Raw genomic sequence first — 21,667 nt, forward strand, 5'->3', positions numbered from 1 at the left:
CCACACCGCGATTTTACCAACATTAAATATATGTAATAATAATAATACACAATTATTGTTCCTATTACTATTATTATTACTACTACTACTACTATTATTAGCCTACTACTACCTTTTTGGGGTGGAGGGGTGGTGTTTTAGCTATAAAAATGCAAGATTAACGTGTGTGCACATACACACAAATGGCAGGCTAACTTGTCCCTGCACGTAGACCTTGATTCAACTGGGTTAAGTAATAATTAGCCAACCTTTGGATGAAAAAACATGCAACAGTACACTGGGTTTTTTACGCTATACATTAAAACCAAAATACCACTTTGCGAACCAGTCAAAATAATTTGAACATGCGCCTAATAATAATAAAAATAATAAATGGTGAGTTCATTTTCCGATTGTTTATTATTTTATTTCAGTGTATTCGCGGTTATTTTCATCATGAAATAATATATTTTTTTATTATTTGCCATGTATATAGCCGGCCCTCATTTGCCAAGTCTCTATACACGGCGATCGTATCCAAAATTACATTATACGGTTGTCGTATATATAGCCTCATGACTACGAGTCTGTTTTTCCATATTTTTCATGTCTCACCACAAGAAGAGTTCCAAATTTAAAAAAATATGCGTATCATTCAATTCCCTCTATCGTAGTTCAATTAAAATATTTTGGATCATACAATAACTAGGTTTGGTATTCCAAATGAATGTAATATGCATTTATAATGTATATTTAGAGAAACAAGGCCCACTAAATCCGTGATGGAGCTCCTTTAATGGAAAAGGTAGTGTGACACCCCTCCATGACCAAGTGTCAAAATTACCAAATGTTTGACATCCAACCCCGCTGATTACTGAATCAATGTGCTCTTGTGGTGTCGGTAAACAAAACAAACTGCAGCTGTTTTTATTTCTAAAATTGCATTAACTGACCAATGGCAATGTTGGTGTCTGTGCACGAATTTGTATGAAGTCAGGCCTTAGGCTATAGTACAAACAAAAAGAACAAAGACATACACAGTGACATACATTTCTTATTCCCCTCCTTAAACTAAGCCATAAACGATCGATCGATCGATCGATCGATAAAGTCGATGAACTGTATTCCAAGTATACACTTTACACTTTCTGAACTCGACAGACAGAAGAACGTGCAATAATGACCGAGCTAAACAAAAACAGACAAACAAAAATGTCAAGATAATCTTACATCCTGTACAATAATTTGATTTTTCTTTTTGTCGAGACCATTAAGAGATACAAATACGCTTGGCCTTTCTTCATCCTCGTTATCTTCTCCGGGTGTGTGGCGTGTTCTTACCATCTTCGTCTACACCGACACCACCAAAAATTCATTACTAGCAGCTGACCTCCATTTCCTTAAACCGAACAACCAAATATCGCGGAGGACAAATAGTACGTTATTATTTCCCGAAATTGACATCATTAAATATTAGTACAAACGCGAATCTTTTATGCGCTATATGTCGTTAAGTACCTTATGTGCAACTATCTAAAAACATTAAAAAAAACTGTCTTGTAACTAAAAAGATGTTCCATAACAGTGTAGTAATAGCAAACCAGATTCTCAGTGATTCGGTTATAGGGATGGCGGGAAGTAAAAAAATACACTGTTCATTTTGGCGATCTAACAATATTTAATAAGAATGTAGCGTGTAATAATGTTTTCAACAATTAGGTGTCATACAATTAATATAAAAACTGTTTTTGGTTCATAGTTTATTCTATTTCACCGAATCTGTAAACTTTCTTTGTTCAACATTGGTGTCTGCCGGTGTCAAGTAAAATATTTACCCGTATCGTAACGTAGAAACAGATTTAACATACCGGTAAATTACGGGGGTACAGGCTAAAACGGAACCATTTGTTTTGGCGAAAACGGAACCTATCATGGATAAAACGGCACCATATATAAATATATATAACTTCAGGATTAGGGTTAGGCTTCAGAGCGATGAATGGGGGGGGGGGGGGGGGAATTCGGAAGTCTTTCCATTTTGATGACGTAGACTGGCCACGCTGTTTATGTAATGAAGAAAACAACTCGTAATAATTGAGAAATATAAAAGTTCACAAGAGCTCTCCTCAGCAAGATAGGCGTCTGGCTCTTGTCAGAGGCGGCTCCCAATGGGAGCGTGCTTGAACAGTTATCTGATGGAAGCACGTAATTAAATTTACCTGACCTGAAGATTGTTTTTGCAACTATCAGAAGTGACACAAAAACATTTTTTTTTTCTTTTAATAAATAACTTTTCATTTGAGTTAAGTTGTTTTGTTGATTTGTTTTGTCTTATTTACTATTCTTCAAATAAAATTCAATTATGGTGCCGTTTTAGCCATCGTAGGTTCCTTTTTAGCCATAAATTTCGGTTCCGTTTTGTCCAATTTGGTTCCGTTTTCGCTTGGTGCCGTTTTGGCACGGTTCCGTTTTAGGTATGTTTAGGCGAAACCGATACCATAATTTTGACATTACGGGAAAACTTAAAATGAAATAATAATAAATATTAACCCCGCCTAATCCTAAAAATAACAAAGATCAGAAAGGTTTTCCCTTAAAAAAAGTGTTTTTGTTTTGTTTAACGACACTACTAGAGTACATTGATTTATTCATTATTGGCTATTGGATGTCAAACATTTGGCTAATTGTGACATATGGTCTTAGAGGAAAGCCAATACGTTTTATATGCACCACCACATAGGAAATAGGGCCGTAGCTAGCAGGGGGACAGTTGCCCCCCCCCCCCCCGAAAAAATTCGGAAAGCTTTATAGAAACTTAAAGAAAGGGGAGTTTTAGACTATTAACTACTCAGTTGCCCCCCAAAACTAAAAATCCTAGCTACGGCCCTGGAAAAGCACTATTAACAGTCGTGGTGTTCAGTAACAAAAATGTCTTTAAGTGTTGAGTAACATAACGCATGTTTTCTGCAAACACCTAGATGGACTGTATGTTGCAGATAAAACCAATGTGGTTACGATTGTCAGCATTTCACCGACGCATGGGTCTAGCTAACTGATATTATTACTTCTGTCTCTCCAACATTTACATAAAAATAAAGTAATAAATGTTGTTTTATTGAAGATAGGCCTACCACAAACTAAATATTATGGTATTGCTTTAGCCCCAAATAATAATAATAATAATAATAATAATAATAATAAAATCAACAACAAAAAAACAAAACAAACACAACATCAACAGGGGCGTAGCGTGATCTGGACCTGGTGGGGGGGGGGGGGGGGGTCGAATATGAACCAAGTGGACCTTTTTCTATTTTGTTTTTGCACCACCAGAAACTCCATATGTATAAACCTGTATGTTTTAGTTCTGAAAACGGACCATTTGCTTCAGCGGGGGGGGGGGGGGGGGGGGGGGGTCGTCCGAACACCCCAAGCCTACGCCGCTGATCAATAACAACAATAATATACCTAAGGTGTGTTGATTATATCTATTCGTGTGTATATATTTTGCCATTTATATGTATGTGTATAAAAATACGTATACCATATGCAGTGGCGTAGCCAGCATGAGGCAGACGAGGCGCTTAAATGATAAAAAAAAAAAAACCCACAAAAAAACTAATTGTTTTTGTTTTTGCCATATAGCAATATATTTTGATACCGTTTAAACCAACGCTAGGTTCCATTTTCGCTTGGGCTGTTTTGGCACGATTCGATTATCGCTATAACTCGTAATAATTATGATTTAAAAAAAAATAATACAAATAAGAATAAATAAAAAATCAGTTGACAGGTTGACACTTTTAGAAACACCATATACATGCTATCCATCTGTTTAAAGCAAGACAAGCATGTGTTTTTAATTGTTTAGTTAAACTGTTAATCCACCAGTACCGTAACATATTTTTTGTTACGGTACTGACACAGTGTTACCGTACTGACACGTTATTACATAATAACTGACATAATGGGTAACATAAAGTGCAAAATATATATTCATATTTGTAATTTTATACAATAGTATACTAAATTAGACCGAAATAACTAAAAACTACCAAATAAAGTATTCGTACCGTTTCACATATTAAATCGAATTCTCAAAATCTTAAATACAGTATGTTTTTGAAATGGCAGGAAACTTTGTATAGTAAGTTTATAGCTACTTAACTATACCAGATTTTCTGGTGCGGACCCTGTCATAGAGGAGGATGTTGGCAATCTGATCTGCCCCCACCCCCTCCCCCACCGAACTTCACAGTGACTCTAAAATCCAGTGTCTAACGAATAAATATGCAAGTAGTTAATTTAGTAGTTAAAAATTTAATATCTTGGTCTACTGTTATTTTCCTTATTTTTTGTTTATTTATTTGTTTGTTTTTGCGTCTGTGTGTATTTTTTATGGGGTGTTTTTTAGTTCCTTTATTTATGTATGTATGTATGTATTTATTTATTTGTTTATTTATTTTTATTAAGGAAGATTGCTTTCGTCAACATATAATGTATGTTTGTTTAACTTACAGTACGACAAAAGGCATTTTTGATGTTGCAACTTCTTATTACAAAATTGCAGGCGTCACTGAATTATTGAAATGTATTTATGCTTTGCTATAATTGTTTTGCAATACTTAATGCAATAAACTTTATATAGAATAGTTGCCATTCATTTAATACAGGACTTAAATCCGTCAAATGAAGATGATTTTTCCTTTACAAAAAAAAGGCATTTGATATTGTTTCTGTAAGCCTCATACACAAATACAATTTATCGAAAAAAGATTGGGCACTCAATAAAACACCAATGTTGAGTTGTTCTCGGTCTTTGATTAGTACATCTAAAACATTGACGTGTGCCGTACGTGTGTCCTACCATTACATCGTTTCTGTTCAGGTTACCGATATCAAGTAGTCTACTAGTGTATCAACTTATTGTGATTCATTGACTATGGCAGTTGTCAGCGTTTAAATTCATAGTTTTTAAATTAATTTGTTTGCGAGGGCCAATACAATTTATGACAATGTTAATCAGCAGGCTACTAACACAAGACACCATATACAGAGTACGTTCGCAAAACTTTAATTAGCATATACCCTCAAGCTTCCCACTGTACCAACATTTTTGATCTTGTGTAATATCCCCTCCATACTCGCCCAACTGCTCTTGTGGAATATTAATGGGAAGATTTTGTCTACATATCACACTGACATTGTTTAACCATTATGGCCAAGCAACTTAATATTCACGTGCTTTTTCAAGATTTAGTATGGGAATATTGAATTTCAATCCATATAGATTATATACTGACACTTTCCAGATCCTTTCTGAGTATAAAAGGTACATGTTCCTTAATATAAACTACAATACCGTCACCTTTCTTTTTACATCGATCTTTACGTTCAATACAAAAACCATCAATCTGTATCTCTGTATCATCTACATCTTCATTAAAAATGTTTCACACAAACCTAAGATGTCCAAAGACCGAAACTGTTTTAGTGTGATTTTAATTTCTTCAATTTTGGGCATAATATGTTGGATATTAAGATTACCAATACGAAGCCCATTCTTTTCTAACCCAAATGATTTGTCATTATTAGCATTTATTTACATCGTATCAGAGTAAATAGGATCCACTTTCACAACAGAAGAATTTAACTTATTTTTACCTAGATTGATGGAATTAATATCGATGTCACCTTGAGAGATATCGAGTGTGCAATATAATTTCCCCATAGTAGTGAGTGTAGATTTGTTACAACTAATATCGTTAGTTATTACAGGTATCTATTTTATGTGGACATGACATTGTATCTACAACATATTTTTTGTGCATACCTTTAAAATTAAGATTAGAAAAGTTACTACTAGTATTGCTATCACACATACAAATAATCATATTACACCGATGACATAGATCAGACGAAACTAGATATCTGTTGTTAATGTCAGCATAATTTTAACAGAATTTGTAACATTAATATAGGGCCTGTACTGCATGTCCTAATCTGACCAGCCACAATGACGACATTCACGAGATGAATGTCCATAAAAAGCACAGTCCCAGCATTGAATCTGAAGTCTCTTTATCTTCTATGCCTATATCGATTGTAATGACTAGTTTGGTCTGCACGGTCTTATAAGGAATTCTTCCTGGAAGTGAATACTTTCCGGTTGAGTGTGAAATGTTGTAATGAGTTTCTTTGATATCGACGTTTATCAGACACTTGTGACATATTTGTACTGTGTATTTTCATACTTCGTGATTTTTATCACTTGATGCACACACTGTATGAGGACTGATGTTCCTGTCGTATTCAAGTGAATTCCATCACGATCGTACAGGTGTTTCACTGTAGCACCAGTACCAAACACACAGGAACTGTACACTTTGATGAATCCTATTGTGTTTCTTTCAGCTAGCTGTGCGACTGTATCATTACAAGGAACTATATCAACGTCTGCCCTTGGGCACAAACCACAGAGATGGATTTTAGATCGACATTTGTGTTTGGTCATATCAATATCTTCCTGGTAATCTTGTGTCATCTAATCAACAGAGCTGCCTTTAGCCGCATCATTACCACCAATATAAATGATAACATCACTGAAATTTGTTAGCTTAATTTTTTCAAGTTTATTGGATAGTTGTTTTAAGACCTCGTAAACTGATGTTTTTCAGCATTTAGCTTCTAAAGATAAGCCACACAAATCAACTGGGTAAATATTACCAACAAATTAAACTTACAAGTTAAACAATGAATAAATTAGCCATTTTCAGGAATTAACGTCAATTTTTAGAAAATTTTAATTTTAATTAAAACAACACTAAAAACAAGTAAATTTTTTTTAATGTCCACGACTGTTGGCAATATCATTTCACTCTGTACTGTCCTTTGAAAGGGTGAATGGCACTGATTTGGAATTGGTTGTTTTCATGTGGTGCACACGTCGAATTCCTGGGACTGTGGTAGCACTTTTGAATGAGTATGCCATTCACCCTTTCAAAGGACACCATTTCAATGCAGTACCAAATTTGCAAGTTTTTGAAATCATGCTTGTCGACTGTTATGTTGTTGAATACGATGGGACATTGTTCCCAGGAGAAGTGATTGACATCGGCTTGCAGGAGAATGACTATCTAGTATCGGTGATGGAAACAGCAGGATGTTATTGGAAATGGCCAAACAAGAGAGAGCACTTACTACATGAGGAATAAAATGATTACGGCTCTAGACAAACCTGATATTGCTAACAGTCGTGGACATTTCAAATGTTCTACTTCTTTTTAGAGTGTTGTTTAAATTCAAATTTAATTTTTTTGAAAAACTGACGTTAATTCCTGAAAATGGTTATAATTTATTAATTGTTTAACTTGTTGGTAATATTTACCCAGTTGATTTGTGTGGATTTCTGATGTTTCTTTCAAAAAATGTTTGACATTTAAAAACTGTTATTTTTCTTTACAATCTATTTTGTTTTAGCCATTACCAAATAGCGGACAAATTGTAACGCTAGTAACCGTAACGCGAGTAACCGACTATTTTGAAAACAAAAAATGTATTAAGTGTACAATTTCAAAACTTATCATATAAAGATACCTAAACACCATAGCTATACACCAATATATCCACTTTTATCATAGCTGTTACAGTATGGGGAGACTTTGAATTTTAAGTGTGTTCATTGTTTGTCATGCCCTTTTTTTTTCGTAACGCGAGTAACCGATGTTTACACATTCACAGTATGAAAACTAATCATCATATTTCCTTTTTCTTTCTTTTTTATAATATAGGCCTACATTGATTATTTAACTAATAAAATGTAACAAAGAAAATAAGTGTTGGATGTATAATTATTAGGCTAATCCTGAGCAAATCAAAAGAATTAGTATGGTAAAAATGTAACGCGAATAACCGTGGAATTGCCCATATACATTATCCATATGGTCTACAATAAACGGTTACATAAATATATATTTTCCACGTAAATTTTATTACCCGAGTCATTCAAATACCTTGAAAACTGTTATTACACACTACTGACATCACGAGTCGCTGTTTGTGGATAATAAATAAATTATAACATTCGCAGGAGTGCCATTCGAAATTTATGAAACTCGTTTGGGAATTGGGAATATTGTATTTCCCAATTCACAAGTTGCTGAAGAGCGTTCGTTTGTCAAAATAACCTGTGAACACAAATTGGGAACTTGGGAAGGATTTTCTGTCTGAATTTTTAGTACTCGTGAACAAATGGAGGAACAAACAGATCATTCGTGGAACTATGAGTTTGGGTGTGTGATATTGGAGTGACAGTGCAGATCGTCTATAAATCGCCTGAACAATCTCCACTGGGTGAAGTCGTGTTCACAATATGGAACTTGTGTATTCACGATATTCACGAGAGCCTAAATCAACCCAGCATAAATATCTGTCGGACCTTTGTAACTGGCTTCATTTTCAGGTAGACCGGAAACAATTTAGTGCGCATGGCTGATAGGAATGGGTCGTCTGTCAACGAAGGTGAAAGTGTTTTTCAAACACTGTCAAATATTTATGCTTACACACATTTTATGTGTAGGACAGTGACATTCCTAACATAGCAGTGGCATGCTATTTTATTTTAGATTTATAGATATGTATGTTTTGGAAGGACTTGCCAATCGTTTATAACAGTCTCCACCCTCAATTATTGTAGCAATTTATTAATCATTTGAATTAAAATTTAATTGGCATCATCAAAACAAAAACCCCCAAACCAAACATGAAATTCGGAGCATTGTATTATATCTGTATAAAATAATTTAATGTACAAATACAACTTGTACAATAATGAAATCGTGTATCGTAGGCCTAGACTCTAGGCTAGAGAGACCAGTTTTGGTGAACATAACTTGCCATAAACATTAGCCATGATTGGGTTCTAACTCTAAGGCATATCAATATTTATTAACAAACAGTTATTATCCAAATAGATATCATTTTATTAGTATTTCTATGCTTCAAATAAGCACTAAAGTGTCCCGTTACACAGGATTCAGATTACAGTTGGCTATTGTAGTACAGCACTTGCATGTATGTACAAGTGTTTTATTTAATGATGCACTTAACACACACATATACCAATTGTCCGAACCGAATTGTTAACAACTACGAAAAATTACTCTCCTACCTTTAATTGCCGTTAGATTTCCTCCAAAGTTTGTCCAGACACAAATCGCAAAAAACCCACTACAAATATACAGATTCCACACATGAGACTGCAACGATGTCGTCGATATTGTCTTTGCTGAGATTGCATAGGGAAAAATACATGCAGTTTTCTGCCGTCTGCCATATTGCTTGTTTATGGAATACTCTTCAAGAGGGGTGAAAGCCTTCAAAGTATGTGACACAATTAATATGAAATCGATGATCTCTAGTGGTATCATTAAAATAATAATAATAATAATAATAAATAATAATATGACGTCATCACGTTTGCTTTTATATCATAACATGTTATGACGTTGTTAGATTAAGTCCTATCCTTTCACCCCTCTTGAAGAATATTCCATAAAAAGTCAAAATGGCAGCTGATACAAAATTACATGCTTTTTTCCCTATGCGCTCTCAACGAAGTCGATATAGGTGACATGGTTATCATCTGGTATGTGGAATCTGTGTCATTGTAATGGTTTTTTCAAGATTTGTGTCTGGACAAACTTTGGAGGAAATCTAACTGCAATTAAAGGTAGGAGAGTAATTTTTCGTAGTTGTTAACAATTTGGTTCGGACAATAAATGCCAATAAATGTTTTATAAACAAACATCTACTTAAAGGGACACACCCTAGTTACGGCTAGTTGTTAACCATTATGGCGTTGTTTTTCGCTATTAAACCCATTTTTTCACAAATAAAATTGCACTTTACTTACCGTTTATTATTTAGAATATACATTTCCATTCAACTGAAGTGTTTTTTGGTAATCCTGGTAATCCTGGTGTTTGTAATACCACAAGATACCTTTTTTGTATTTCTTAAAAACGCACGTGCGTTTGAGAAAAAACCGTTGAGCAGACAAGGTCTAATCTATTTTTAGAGGGGATAAATCCATTTCAATGTCACAGACGTTGGTATACCATGTGACCGTTATCATTTTGGTTCGGTTTGTTCTGTCCTGGATGGACATCCCAGATAGTTGATGCCCAGGACAACTTGCATGGACCTTAATTGGATATAAGCATGGAAATAAGTATAAACAAACAAACAAATGACATGGGCACATCAGATCTTGACGTAAAAAATTGAAGGTAGAGATTAATTGCTTCCCTAACGTATTATGGAAGCCATTTTTAAGATAGAACCATATTGAGCATTGATCAATGGGACTTTTTTTGTTTTATTCACATGCCAAAAAATACTCTCCTTGAACTAATGAGATGGTGAATATAAAATGTCCCTTAATTGATGCTAATGAAAAATTTTCCATATGTTTGACATCCAGTAACCCATGATTAATAAATCAACGTGCTCTAGTGGTGGTGTTAAACAAAACAAATGTTATGGTTTGATTCCAGGACATGATATACCAAGGCTTGAAATTATCAAAGGGCAGGCAGCAAATGCCACCCAAAATGTACATATGCTTTCTGAAAATCAATTTCACAAGCAGCTTTTATGTTCCATCTTATTTTGACAGTATTTGAACTATTTCAGATATATATATTCAGAATTCTTGATTTTCAGAAAAGATAATATTATAAATCTTGTATTTTTATCCATGTTTGTCTCTCGAAGTCTTCCACATTGCTTAGAAACTACATGTCTAATTCTACTGCTTAATGTTTTAAAATTGTGTACTGATCTCTGAAACTAGTGTAGCTAATTGCAACGTGATACTGAACGAAATGTTTCCTGATTTTATATCAAAGAACTTTCTGCACAATACTTGTGATAAACGTAATTGATAAATGTAATTTTTCAGTGCAAGTATAAATTTGATATCTTCGTGAATCTTATTAGTCCCGTATGGTACTGGTTTCATCTCTGTCTGTCCCACATATGTTTTCCGGATGGGGTTTTTTCAGAAGGCTTTGAGATATTGAGCTGACATTCTGTGTATAGCTTCATCATATACTGTTACAGATCAAGTTTGACTTTCATGAAATTTACCCATTTTTGATGGGAGTTATGGGCCTTGAACTTAGGAGATGTGGAAAAAAAAAATCTGGATTTTTGCAGTGCCTGGAGATACCAAAATGAAATTTTGTATATAGCTTCATCTTTTGTATATAGCTTTAGAGATCAAGTTGAAGTTTCCTGGTGATTTACCTACTTTTCAGAGTTATGGCCCTTGAATTTAGAAGATACAAAAAATTGTTGGGCTCGGTAGGGAACATGTATTGCTTTAGCAGTACTCTAAAAATTCTTGTTTTACAGGAAAGTTATCTTTAAAGACAACCCAGCACAATTTAAACTCTGTTATCTTTTGTTTTTCAGGAAATCCTGTTCAATCTTTTGAAGTGTCTGGGTGTTTTTTATGCTGTTTACTATGCCGTGGGTAGTTTGTGCTTTGCAGGTTTCAAGTAAGTTGAAATGTAGTCTATATTATTCTTGTTTTAACATTATGGTTAAATTTGTTCCAACTTGGGATGATGATGTGTCGCGTACCATAACTAGATCATTGCAACCTACTTTTGATGGATTATTGTATATTAAAGGTAGGGTCAACTCAAACAAGAGCCTTATGTGTTGGAAAGATGCATACCCGAACCACCAACACATACTGACACTTTAACAAATGAAAAACGCTTAATTTTAGAGTTAATAAAAAAAACATGATTATTCCTGCTAACTGGGGGCAACCATTTTGTTTCGTTTTTGTGATGACCAGTGGTATAGCTTGGGGCAAAGTGACGTCAGCTCCATCCATCACAGTGTAAACAAACAATTTATGACAAGGTGCTTCGCTTTCATCAAATTGTAAAACAACATAAATGACTTGATAGTATAATAAATTATTTAACTAAATATATTTCAGTTTGCATCAATATAACGAAATGGAGGTATAGTATTTTTCTTTTTGAAAAAAGCCAAAGAAAAAATGCATATTATTAGGCCTATTGGTAGGGTACATTTGAGCAAAAACGACCACTCACGATACCCAAGTGATACTTTACTTTTCTTTGGGACGACATAATTGGTCAGTTTTGTGATTTTAGATGGGGAAAGTCTACTTAATCAAGGGTTTTACATAATTACTTACAGTAATAAAGTAGGAAGGCTTATAAGTCCATTACGATTTGAGGGATATCCGTGCGGTTATCACACAATACCCTGTGATCTTAATAAAAAGAGGCAAATCTTTTTAGGGTGTCTAGACACAGTGTCTGGGGACCGTTTAAATATACACCTGCCAATCAGGAACCACAAGTGGTTTATTTTGTATTGAAACAATATATAATTGTTGCTGGCTTATTGGGATGGATATTATTACAGAACACTGCGATGCATTCGCAATAATCAGGTATGTTTTGTTTCTTCAGTTCGAAGACTAATTCCTGACGTGACACGTTAGGTATTACATAACCACCAGCTCGCCATTCACTGGGATGGTACAAAATGGCTGCACCCATTATATATAATAGCCGTCACATTTAACCGTTTTATTAATTAACTATACAATTATACTTGTTGATATTAAGCAATAATGTGCATTATATATTGTTGAATATGCATACCAGCCCAAATGCCTTAATTGTCCCTTCCTTTAAAAGAAAGCCTTGTCTGTGCCATATCTTCCTTTTTCATTTAATGCATGCAAGTACAATTTGGGATAGCAATGTGACACATACTGTAACTAGATCACTGCGACCTACTTTCCGAAAATTATTGCAAACTGCTATTGATACATTCCATCCATTGCCATGGGTACAGACATGAAAAATATTTCACTAGCCTGCCGGACCAGTACCAACTAAAATTTACTAGCCCGCCACTATTTGTACTAGTCCACCAGCCTATAGAACTATATATTAATGTTTAATAATATTATAATATGCACTTCACATCAAATGATATATATATTTCGAAATATTCTAATAAAGACAATTTTTCACAGTTCTTTCATATAGATTTTTAAAATTCAAAATTTATAAAATAAAAACAAAATACCGTCAGAAAAAGACAGATCGCCTGTCGGACTGATAGTTGCATTTTTCATCTAGTCCGTGGGAATTTTTACTTGCATTTGGCGAGTGGCGAGTACTTCTGCACCCCTGATTGTGCAAATTTCACATTATTATAATACAGACAGTACAGACAGTACAGACATGTCGGAAGCAAGTAGACTTGGGGTGGGTGGGCTGACTGATATTGAAGGTCAAAGCAAAGTTTCTAGGGGTTTGGGGGTATGCTCCCCTGCAAACTTTTGAAAACTAGATGTCCTGAAATGCAATTTCTTGCATTCTACAAGTAATATTCATCTCTGCCTTAAGTTTTACTACCAATAATATGTACAGGTAACACATTCAATAAGGTGTGTACATCTCTATCAAGCTCTGGATGTGCTGCGTGCATATCGTATACTTCACTGGTACGAAGGTGTGGTTTTTTTGGTGCTGTTATCATTTGTGGTCCATGATCCAATGTTTTTTATCAAAAGATCAAATATATGTATTTTATTTGAAAATTATGTGGTTGTTATATCAAAACGATTTTACTTTACAGGCTACAGTTTTTTGATGGAAAAATTCCCTTTGACTTTCTGTCCTGGATAGATTTAAGTCTATGTTGTGTGAAATACACATCTGAACAAATTGGTAAGTACCGATCTATGTATACACGTAGGTCCTGTGTACACAAAAATTTCATCTGCTGTCCGTCTTTTTTTTCTTTCTTTCTTTTTGTAACAGGCATTTGGATTCTATTAGTAATAACTTACTCTGAATTACTGTCTTATTATTTTACAGGTTATTTATACTTGTTTTCTTGTCTTTAGATTTAAGTCCTTTATCACTATTTGGAATCTTTTACAATTTTTTTTTGTTAATAAATACGAAAAAAATCTATTGTATCACTTGATGCTATAAATTTGGTAGGAATAGCATGTGTGGTGATTTTGTTTTGTTTTTCAAATAAATGTTCCCATCATAAGTTTACCCGGTTTAACTGAATTTCAAAAAATTACTTTGCAAATTAACTTTTTATAAATCGTATTATTCCACTACAATATATTGTACATTTTGTTTTGGTTTTTTCTTTTTAGTTAACCTCCTATCCATGCTCCTGAGCTTCTCAATTTGTGGATTTATATATGGCATACTTGTCCCAAACTGGATTTGGGATTATGCAGTAACAGTCACCATAATTCATATTTTAATGTGTTGCTTAGGTAAGTATTTTATTTACAAAAGCTTCTGTTATCTTAACATAGAAAACACCTGTTTTGACCCCCTTCTTTATGCTTACAGATAGTTAAATATGATACATGTAAAAGTCGTTTGTGTGTTATCATATTTATATCAATGTCCATGTATTTACAATTGAAACTTTTATATACAAATGTTTATTATTTATTTGGTTTAAAATAAATACGTCAGAAGGGATTTGCAGTTACTTGAAAGAAAAATCCAACATTATTGTCAGTTTAAACATCTGCATTCAGGACACAATATTTCATGCAAACCGCCGTTCTGTTCGTATGTCAGTTACGCAAAATTAAATTTACGTGAACCGCAAATTAGTTATGTCATGACCTGTAGACGTTCAGAAATTAAAACTTGCAAACTTCACGATTACAGGAAGTTTATTCACACAGACATACTACTAGTATTCCGACAAATGTTTCAGACTAATTTTTGAGATACTTAAAACTGTTCTGCAAAATGTTTTCTTTTGTATTTTGTTTCAACTTTATGTTTGAGATCAAAATTATGTATTTAAAATATAATTTCAATGTAACTTTGAGGTAAGCGATCAGGTAACCCATGGGTTACGCATATATAATTCACATAACCGAACAGTTGGTTACCTAGGTAAAACCCACATGAACTGACGTCTGGTTACCTCAGATTTCAAAATAGTGTTATAATATGGAGTTTCGTTGTACTTGTTCACCTGTGGTGAAAACTGTGAATGAAAAATTGTAGTGAGGTATCAATGTTTGTCCATTGTAAGAATATTTTAATAACCACAATGATACAATTGATTGCATTTAAAGAAACATTAAAACATTTTCAAATATATTGCTAGAAATATTGTTCATCAAAAGTGAAATGGTAAGTTGTCAATATTATGACACATTTTTCAGTTTAATAATCGTGTGGTTTTTTAGGTATAAAATGAAAGTATTATAAAAGCATCTTTTCATCAACACACACACACACACACACACGTGATGTGCGGTTTCAGTTTTGGTTTGGGATAAAAGAGTAGAGTTTCGGGTTCTGTTTTTATGAACATTTTGATGACACATGGTCTGGAAATAAACAGAGGTAATACTTTTTCAGTCTTTATTTTATTATTATTATTTTTTGTTTTAATTTTTTACACAAGTGTATTAATATAAAATCAGTAAACACCATCCTAAACCTCCAACTAGCCTACAGTAATGAAAGATCTTGTTGAATATTACACTTTCTGCCTGCTAAAATAATTATGATCATCCCATCAATGTCTTAGTCAGTTATATAACCAACATTGCAGATTTGCAGTAGGCCTACATTATACATAAACTGAAGACATTTAGTGAACTACTTAACCCACTGTGCCCCCTTCCCACAACTTCCAGCATTCAAATTTACTTTTAATCCGATAATGCTGCAGTGTTTCTGCATTGCTATAAATATCCCTCCAAATTTATTTTGATGGTGACATAAGATCATGTTTAAATCATCATTCGTTATTAATGTTATTAGCATTATACATGTATTTAAAGTTGGAAGCTCGATTAAGTGTGAGAATTCTAATTATAGCTACAAGGAAGTACAAGTGTTTTTCTACCCCCATGTTTGCTATTTTCGATTATCCTCTTGCAAGCGAAACCAAACTGATTCCAAGGTTAACCTCACATCACTAACAGACAAACCCTCCTCAAACCAACATTCTGAAGAATTTATGTCTCTAAACATATATTTGATACATTTCCCATTTCTTTTATAGTGATGTTGAATTTTCCTCTCAACTGGTCTTGGTGGGTTTGTTTGAGTAAGTATAAGTAACGTGTTAAAACAAATTATTATTGTTATACTTATACAGTCATCTTATGTCAGGATTCTTGGTTTAAACAATATTTATTTTTGTTTATATATTAACAGATGGGATTGGTCAACAGGCATAGCCTATATAAGACCTTTCCCTACATTATACAATTGAAATATTAACTGGTTAACATGGACATTTTGAGAAAAATACAATTTAGTGTTGAAAAAAGTTGAACTATTGTATTTTAAACCTGTCAAAATATAAATATTTGTATATAGATTAGAACAGAGAAACAAGAATAAAGGAGAAGGTGGACAGTTTTATCAGTCAAAACATTTGCTTTCAGCAGTGAAATTGTGGACTGCTTTCAAGATGTGTGCTTTAAAAAATATGTGTTCTGGTTATAGGTGGAAAAAAATTAGGGTAGGTAGGTATACTCTATCACTTTTTTTTTTTTTTTCATTCCTAAAATCATCAAAATGGTTTTAGCACAGAGCAATAAACTAACATTTCAAACAGATCACTGTTTTGAAGATCAGGTGAGAAAAACATTAGGGTCAGCAAAAATAATTAGGGTCGGTCAGGTAACCAGAACCACATGCATTTTTGTATTTGGGCTAATAGTAGCAACCAACTAAAAACAAGTACTCTATTACATGTATACATTCTGAGTGTGTTGACACACAATAGCCAATGTATTTTTTGTGCTAAGGTGTAATTAAACATCCATTCATTCATTCATTCATTCATTCAGTGTGTGTGTATGTCTGGCTGTGCATGAATGTATGTTGTTATTTATTTTTAAGTTTTTTGCATTATGCTTGTATTTTAAGATATTAAACATTATTATAGGCCATTGACAACTAAAGTTATCTAATAACTTTGTTTATATTTTAGAAAATGAGTGATTTTCGTCTTCTTTTTTTCAGCATGTGCCTTAATATTAGAGATATTCTTTGGAGAAATATTGAGTTATATCAAAAGACAAAAAATACGAGCTAAAGTTGCAGTGACTGTGGAACAGGAGCCATCAAATTATTTACACAATAAGACATGACACATCTTTCAAATATTTCATCTAGTATACCATCATCAGATTCATAAAAATTACAAGCATCAACAGGACAAATTTTCATTTTCATATCCTTTTGCACTTTTTTTATAAGTACAATGTATTTTGTTTCTCTCTTTTTTTTTGCCACAAATCTTCATACATTTAGTGTTGTGTATTACACTGCACTGAGAGAGTTCACAGTGTAATCACATTTTTGTTTGTCACAGTGTATACCATCAAAAACCATATATTTTATATCTTCAATTATACACAATATATCTTACCAACATAAAGTCATATATTTGCAACAATAAAAAATTATTTCTGGATATGAGACACAAATTACAGGCATATTACTTTAAAAGGATAATAATAATAATAATATGTAGTTGCAAAACTGAGACGTGAAGGCAGTTTGAAGCCGTTATCACCAGCTTTATTTTTGTGGTTTTTGACATATTTATTTTTTATATTGGTAACAAGTTGATATTTTCAGAAGAGGTATACATTTTTTTATGAAATAACCGAAAAACCCTCATGTTCCAAGTTACAAGTTGAGATATTCCATTTAAGAACCGAAAGTCCTATACAGACGAAAATGACTTCTTAGTTGAGGCTTTTAGTGACAAGTAATTGATTTTGAAGTCATAATATATTCTGAAAAGAATACAGTTTCAAGATGGCCAAAAATATGCCTCTACAACTTACTATTGAAATAATATTTCAGTTATATGGTATTGCTCTTTGACTGTCATGAAAATAGATAGTATACAAGATGTTGCAAAAAACCTTTAAAACAATATTATTTGGTAATCACTGATGTCTCATGCTTTTTTTTTTTTTGGGGGGGGGGGTTGGTTAGCAAGCTGAAGGTTGGGATCACTGACATGTTTTTAAACTAGGTATAATTCTGTGCTGTACACATTATCATTAGTTAAAAGTAGTCACAAAAATGTGTAGCCTATATTACTTTTATTTATTGCTTTTATCAACAGAATTGTTAAAAAATGTCCTTTATGTGATTCTTTTATTATTTATTTTAATAATTAGCTTTATAATCTTAAGTATCCATATAGGTTGTTTTGTAGAGATTTTTTTAGAACTATTTTTAGATCTGAAAATATTTGTTTATTACTTGCATACATTTATTTTTATATATTAAAATGTGAAAATCTGTGCATTTTGTTCTTCTTGAAAATACTGGTACTTTGTCATTTATGTGAATCCAAACTATTGGTAGCAAGTGACTAATTCTAGAGATAGGCCTATAACACTTGAAATTTACTTGGTATTTGAGCCAAAGTTCATTTTTCTTTTGTTAAATGAGTGTTGTGTAGACTTGCAACTTGCCACCATTTAATTAGAGTTAGTACACTAATTAACACATTCTGGTGGATTTCCATTGAACCAGTAGATTTTTCACCATGAAGGTTAGTGTTGTGATGTCAGCAAGGTTTATTTGATGTGTCGCACAGGTGGGTAAACCACTTTTGAAAAACCTATTCGCATGCCTCTGTCCTCAAAAGGTTCAGGCATGTCCTTTGCAGTTTTTTCCATTCTGTGATGGGGCCATTCATTAATTACGTAATGCAAAAATCTTACCTTTTTTTTACCCTCCATGTAACGGTTTTTTGGTAAAAATTCATCAATCTCCACCCCACCACCCCACCACCCCTCCTCCCAACCCCCGCCATTATATTATTGAATTTTTCTCTTTGTATTTATGTTTGAACAAAACGAATGAAAATGATAATTATTTTGTAAACTTTTCTCTTGACCATCATCCCCTTCACCATAACCGTTTTGTAACGCATCCCTCCTTTAGTTTTGTAATTGTTGAATGGCCCAGTTTGTGACCATCTTCCCCCACCAGTACCCTTGACTAAAGTATTGTCGGAAATGGAATAAAACTGATTTTCGTCGATTATGTCTTTCATATTAAACTGATAAGTAAATATTTTGTAAATATCTATTTAATGATACTCTAGCTAATTTAATATTTACTTGTTTGGGCTCTCATTGATGTACACGGTGGTGTTTACTCTTGAAATTAAATTAAAGATGTCGGTAAACAGATGATTTGTGCACTTCATTGGAACAGACTATAAAAAAAATTGATAGACGTGTCAATTTCATTGCTGTTGCAATATGTGAGGGACCGTTTCTGATGACAGTTTACCCTTAAGCTGAGATTCCTTTTGTCCGGTGGCGTTTGCGGCTCCGTTTGCGGTGGGTACGGTTTAATCAAGCCAGCTTGTTCCAGGTGAGAGTGATACCATTAGTGCCGTCCTTTTGCGTTTAGTTATCCGAAACTGCATGCGCTTATTTCAGTTGCTCCGTGGGGCGATTCATCCGTTTCGCCGTGCGGTAATTGTTGACGCCATGATGACTTTCTGCCAAAAGGCTGTATAAAGACATATTTTGCCGTCAAATGGATTCACTCAAAACGTATTGTAAACGCAACCGCAAACGGAGTCGTAAAGGGAGCCACAAACGCAACCGGACAAAAGGAATCTCAGCTTTATCCCTTTCCAAAACAAAATATTTGTAGACATTTCTAAGTAACTTTTGAGCAAAACTGTCAATAAGCATTCTGAGTGTTTGATCTATTATACCGGTATTAAAGGTGCTATGTATTAAAGGAGCTATCTCCATGTTGCATAATGACAGTTATTGCAAATACTTTTTTAAATTAAATTTTACGTTACAATTTAAAGGCTACACCTTCAACTATATGCCCATAAATGATTATAACAAAATAATTTTATCTACTAGTAGAAAATACATTTTTATTGGAGAATCTTTATCACAAACAGATGCTCATATATAACTATGATATAGCACCTTTAAGTGCTTGCAAGATTGTGTAAATTTCTAATGTACTTATATTGAATTTATATTCACTAAATATGCTGAAAAGAATTAATAATTTATGCTGCAATTCAAAATACTCAGTTAACTTGCAGTTTTAAATTAAAAGTTTGTTTAATTGTAAATGAAATTAACACGTCTATCAAAATGTGTTATAGTCTGTTCCAATAAAGAGCACAAATCACCTGTTTACTGACATACTTCTTTTAATTTCAAGAGTAAACACCACCTTGTACATCAATGAGAGACAAAACAAGTAATTGCTAAATTAGGAAGAGTATCATTAAATAAATATTTACAAATTATTTACTTGTCAGTTTAATATGAAAGAAATAATCGACGAAAATCAGTTTTATTCTATTTCTGACAATACTTTAGTAGGCCTACGCTGGTCGATGTCTATTACCAGATAGACGAGTAGAGGTGATTTCAGTCAGATTGCATCATTACCTTATATCGCTAATATAAAAATCTAAGGATTAGCGGTATAAACAATCTCCGTATATTGTTGCAAATATCAATCGACATTGCCAAAAGTAACCATTCTCCGGAATGGTTAAATGAAGCCCACAGCAAGAACTGATGGGGAAATGTCGGGTGTATAGCACGGTATGCAACAACAAAGTTTATTGGGGTTGGAAAGACGAGTACTGTGATGAGGAGATTGCAAAAGAAGTTGAAAAAGTTTAAAAGTTTTGGTTTTGTTTAACAACACCACCGGGGCACATTGATTTATAAATCATCGGATACTGGATGTCAAACATTTGGTAATTTTTGACTCGTCTTGGAGGAAACTCGCTACATTTTCCCATTGGTTTTGTTTTTTATAATATGCATTTTCCCGCAGATAGAACAGCACATACCACGTTTATTTTATACACCAGTCGTGATGCACTGATTGTGACGATAGAAAATAAAAAATCTGAGCAACACACTGGTTCGATCCTAACAAACCAAGCACCTAGGGTGAGCACTCCACCGACGGAGGTAGATCCCACACCTAAATGAAGTCGAGACAGGAGGAGCTGCCAGATCGAGAAGAAATGGAATGAAATATTCAAATGAGAAGACTGAACTTTGGCATTGGGATAAATGAGCTTGACCTGGTGCTGGAAGTAGTAAGGGGGCCTACCGGGAGTCATGACCTACTTTCAGTGACCTTGACCTTGATGACGTCGCGTGACCTCGTCCTACTGACCCGGCCCTGACCTACTTAGACTGACCGTGACCTACTTAGACTGGCCTACTGTGCCGTGTGCAACGTCCTACTGACCCGGCCCCTGACCTACTTAGACCGGCCCCTGACCTACTTAGACCGGCCCCTGACCTACTTAGGCTGGCACGAAGAGTATAAAAAGGCTAGATACGGTTTAATTGTCACGATTGTTATTCGATCTACTACGTCATTATTTGGAGATTCGTTTGAGATATTTTGTCATTGTTAGAAGAAGATTCATTTGGATCATTGCGAGAGATTTTGTCAGTGTTAGAAATCGACTGGATCAAGACTTGAAAATAGTAAGTTAATTTTCTTATTCTGATTTAGTTTGAAGAACTATGTGTTTGCAGTGGTGGACAAAT

At 33.8% G+C, this 21,667-nt stretch overlaps 2 protein-coding genes across 8 annotated transcripts in view; one reads left to right on the forward strand and one right to left on the reverse strand.

Moving 5' to 3' along the window:
* The window catches only part of LOC121374971 (ATPase family AAA domain-containing protein 2-like), a 48,825-nt gene extending 47,451 nt beyond the window's left edge, over positions 1-1,374 (reverse strand). For both annotated transcript variants that reach the window (XM_041502138.1, XM_041502137.1), the window contains exon 1: positions 1,210-1,374. In XM_041502138.1, coding sequence (XP_041358072.1) covers positions 1,210-1,323 — 114 coding nt within the window. In that variant the 5' untranslated portion in view covers positions 1,324-1,374. The remainder of the gene's footprint in view (positions 1-1,209) is intronic.
* Positions 1,375-8,244: 6,870 nt separating this feature from the next.
* On the forward strand, positions 8,245-18,391 carry LOC121374975 (transmembrane protein 244-like). Of its 6 annotated transcripts, none has more exons than XM_041502146.1 (7): positions 8,245-8,440; positions 11,458-11,543; positions 13,687-13,778; positions 14,225-14,350; positions 16,120-16,164; positions 16,508-16,584; positions 17,091-18,391. In XM_041502146.1, the coding sequence occupies exons 1-7, from the start codon at positions 8,351-8,353 to the stop codon at positions 17,100-17,102; spliced, it is 528 nt and encodes a 175-aa protein (XP_041358080.1). In that variant the 5' UTR covers positions 8,245-8,350; the 3' UTR covers positions 17,103-18,391. The 6 variants fall into 6 exon arrangements, with proteins under 6 accessions (XP_041358080.1, XP_041358081.1, XP_041358076.1 ...); XM_041502147.1 differs by having other exon boundaries at positions 16,511-16,584; XM_041502142.1 differs by having other exon boundaries at positions 8,247-8,440; positions 16,508-16,588.
* Positions 18,392-21,667: the final 3,276 nt, after the last annotated feature.

Source organism: Gigantopelta aegis, chromosome 6 (assembly GCF_016097555.1).
Source record: "Gigantopelta aegis isolate Gae_Host chromosome 6, Gae_host_genome, whole genome shotgun sequence".
NCBI classification, from domain to species: Eukaryota; Metazoa; Mollusca; class Gastropoda; order Neomphalida; family Peltospiridae; genus Gigantopelta; species Gigantopelta aegis.